Source organism: Macadamia integrifolia, unplaced genomic scaffold (assembly GCF_013358625.1).
Source record: "Macadamia integrifolia cultivar HAES 741 unplaced genomic scaffold, SCU_Mint_v3 scaffold1075, whole genome shotgun sequence".
Classification (NCBI taxonomy): domain Eukaryota; kingdom Viridiplantae; phylum Streptophyta; class Magnoliopsida; order Proteales; family Proteaceae; genus Macadamia; species Macadamia integrifolia.
In genome coordinates this window covers 153,576-154,878 of record NW_024868076.1, presented here as the reverse complement: position 1 = coordinate 154,878, position 1,303 = coordinate 153,576, and the positions used below count along the sequence as shown (strand labels likewise).

The window sequence follows — 1,303 nt, the reverse complement described above, 5'->3', positions numbered from 1 at the left end:
TGGGGTGTTGAAACAGCACCTCATGAAGCTTACCACATACTCCCTCGATACTTCAAGGTATAAGGACCGCTTTCCAGAGACCGATCAAAATGGCTATGAACCTTATGCTTACCCTTCCCGCTCTGATCAACAAGCGTCAGCTCGAAAAGAGCTCGGACGTCCGTGCCTTCGCTCGCCAACGCAATGAAAACAGAAACATAGGTTGAATTATCCTCAGGGTTCTTCCCATCAGGATAGAAATATATCGCCCACTCATATCCTCCGACGTTAAAATTATCGCTCGCAATGTGTTTACCGATCCCCATTCCCTTCGCAAGGGAATATCCCTGAATCACAAACTTGTGGGAGCCATTAACAGTTTCGGTCACAGACAGAGAACTCGTCGGAGATAGCGTAATGCTCTTATCCAAAGTCACACCCTCCGGCATCTTCGAACCCTAGAACCGTAAATTTCATGGAAGATCCCGAAGGATCACAAAAGTGAAACCCTAGGCCAAGAAGCCGAGCGTCGAATTGAACTGTGAGCAGTATGACAACGTCGAAGATTCAGCCAATTGGAAGAATTAAGATATCTCCGGTGAATTCTCGAGAATCCCACCTGGAAACTTCCGCGGGAAGAAAATTTCGCAGCAGAGATAAGAATTGTTATCGATGATCGATAACAGATGCCTTCGATGAAGGTGAGAAGCAAGGGAGATTGCTCTCGACGAGAGAATTCAGATTTGCGCTTCCAATCCTCCGTTCCTTAGCCCTTCTCTCTCTCTCCAACAGTATCTGTATTTTATTTAGCAGAGCTATCGTTGCTGTGAAGATGAAAGGAAGCAGTTTCCTATTTCATCCGAGTGCACATCCACAGAATGTGCACATTTTTTTCTTTTTTTTTAAGCAATTTTTTTTTTGTAAAGTTCGAAATAGTAATAAATGAGTAGGAAAACCAAAAATGAAAAAAGTGGAATAAGGAAAAATGTATATCCGAGCTGGCGCCCACTGTCTTCCTTCCCCCAAACTAGGGGTGTCAACCGGTCGGGCCGGTTCGGTTTCGGTCTGGCTTAATCGGGCTTGAAGACTTTCAAAGGCCACACTGTATCCACCTATTTAACTAATTGGGCTTAGTTATTGAGGGCATGGTACACTTTATATTCGGTCGGTCGGCCTCGGGCTATAATCGGGCCACCTTAATTGGGTTTTAGTCGGGCCTTAACCGGGCTACGGACATGTTTAATGTTAAACGGGCTTTAATCGGTTTTTAAACGGTCCCTCTTTAAAATGTGCTCTTATATTCCGGCCCACTCATGCAAGCCCA

The 1,303-nt window shown here is 45.0% G+C and overlaps 1 protein-coding gene across 3 annotated transcripts in view; it reads right to left on the bottom strand.

The window, feature by feature from the left end:
* LOC122062584 (BTB/POZ and MATH domain-containing protein 4-like) overlaps positions 1-876 on the bottom strand; it is a 6,457-nt gene extending 5,581 nt beyond the window's left edge. The window contains exon 1 of one of the 3 annotated variants that reach the window (XM_042626213.1): positions 34-876. In XM_042626213.1, the coding sequence (XP_042482147.1) occupies positions 34-428 (395 nt within the window). In that variant the 5' untranslated portion in view covers positions 429-876. The remainder of the gene's footprint in view (positions 1-33) is intronic. The other 2 variants (XM_042626214.1, XM_042626215.1) reach the window with 2 other exon arrangements.
* Between the last annotated feature and the right edge of the window lie 427 nt (positions 877-1,303).